At 44.7% G+C, this 1,168-nt stretch overlaps 1 protein-coding gene across 1 annotated transcript in view; it reads left to right on the plus strand.

Moving 5' to 3' along the window:
- LOC101847774 overlaps nucleotides 1-454 on the plus strand; it is a gene marked incomplete at its 3' end in the record, with an annotated part of 162,291 nt that extends 161,837 nt beyond the window's left edge. The window contains 1 exon segment of the mRNA XM_005088956.3: nucleotides 275-454. Within this exon segment, the coding sequence (XP_005089013.2) occupies nucleotides 275-454 (180 nt within the window).
- Between the last annotated feature and the right edge of the window lie 714 nt (nucleotides 455-1,168).

The raw sequence follows: 1,168 nt of genomic DNA on the forward strand, positions 1-1,168 counted from the left end.
GGAGAGAAGGGGGGGGGGGAAGAAGATGAAAAAAATGAGGTTAAAAATGGACGTACCAGCAAACCCATTGACGGAAAAACAAACAAACAGACAAACTGATAAACAAAGATTTTCATTGCCACTGCTATTGCTATTATCACTTTCCCATTTTCACTGTTATTGTCACTGTCATTGTCATTGTTATTGTCATTGTCACTGTTATTGTCACTGTCATTGTCATTGTCACTGCCATTGCTAGTGTCATTGTCATCATGTTTCTCTTCTCGTTTTCCAGAATCCAGTGGAACAGCACACTGCGGGAGATCCTGCACCACGACCGGGACCTGGAGGTGCCTGAGCCCTGGTCCGACATGACCTTGAACGACATGCTCGTCTACATGTCCGGCAGCAGCGCCGCTGACCTGTCCACCATGGCCGGACTGCCCGATGACGTCACCAGGGAAGACCTGATCAGGTAAAGAGGGTTGTCTTTTGTTTTGTTGTTTGTTTCTTTGTTTCTTTGTTTTTTCTTTGTTTCTTCGTTTGTTGTTTGCTTTTATGGGGGATGGGATGGATCGGGTTGGGGTTTTAATACTTTTCAATGTGGGTTTTCTCTCGTCTTTCGTGTTTTTTAGCTTTAGTAGAGGATTTACAGCGCTTGCAACTGCATAAGGTCATATGAGCGCCAGAAGATTAGAGGTGTTGCAAGAGAGTAACAAACATAAAAAAGAAGAAGGGGAGATAAGGACGATAGATGTTTCATAGGAAAGAAGAAGCGAACAACACCGGAGCACCCGCCAACCACCCACTTTCGTCTATAAGTGTCTTGAAATAAAAATGAGATAACAGAGTGTTTGAAAGGAGGGGATGGGCTGTCGGGCTTAGTAACCTCAAGGTCAGGTGTTAGAACTCAGTCAGGGGCCCAACGTCGTGTCCTTGGGAAAAACACTTTACACGAATTTCGCTCACTTCTCCCAGATTGGAATTGGCACTCAGCTATAGACGGCGAAAGATCTTGTCAGTTCGATAGTGCTTCAATGGTTAATCGGCTGCTTGCACTGTATGCTTCTCGGGAAGCCGAGAATGTTCCTGGACATTCAGGGTATGCTGGGGTAATATAATTGTTACCCGCATACAGCTGCTTGTAGAGTATGGATATGCGCTATGCACTTGCATAATATATGTTATT

The sequence above is a fragment of the Aplysia californica genome, unplaced genomic scaffold (genome assembly GCF_000002075.1).
Source record: "Aplysia californica isolate F4 #8 unplaced genomic scaffold, AplCal3.0 scaffold00001, whole genome shotgun sequence".
NCBI classification, from domain to species: Eukaryota; Metazoa; Mollusca; class Gastropoda; order Aplysiida; family Aplysiidae; genus Aplysia; species Aplysia californica.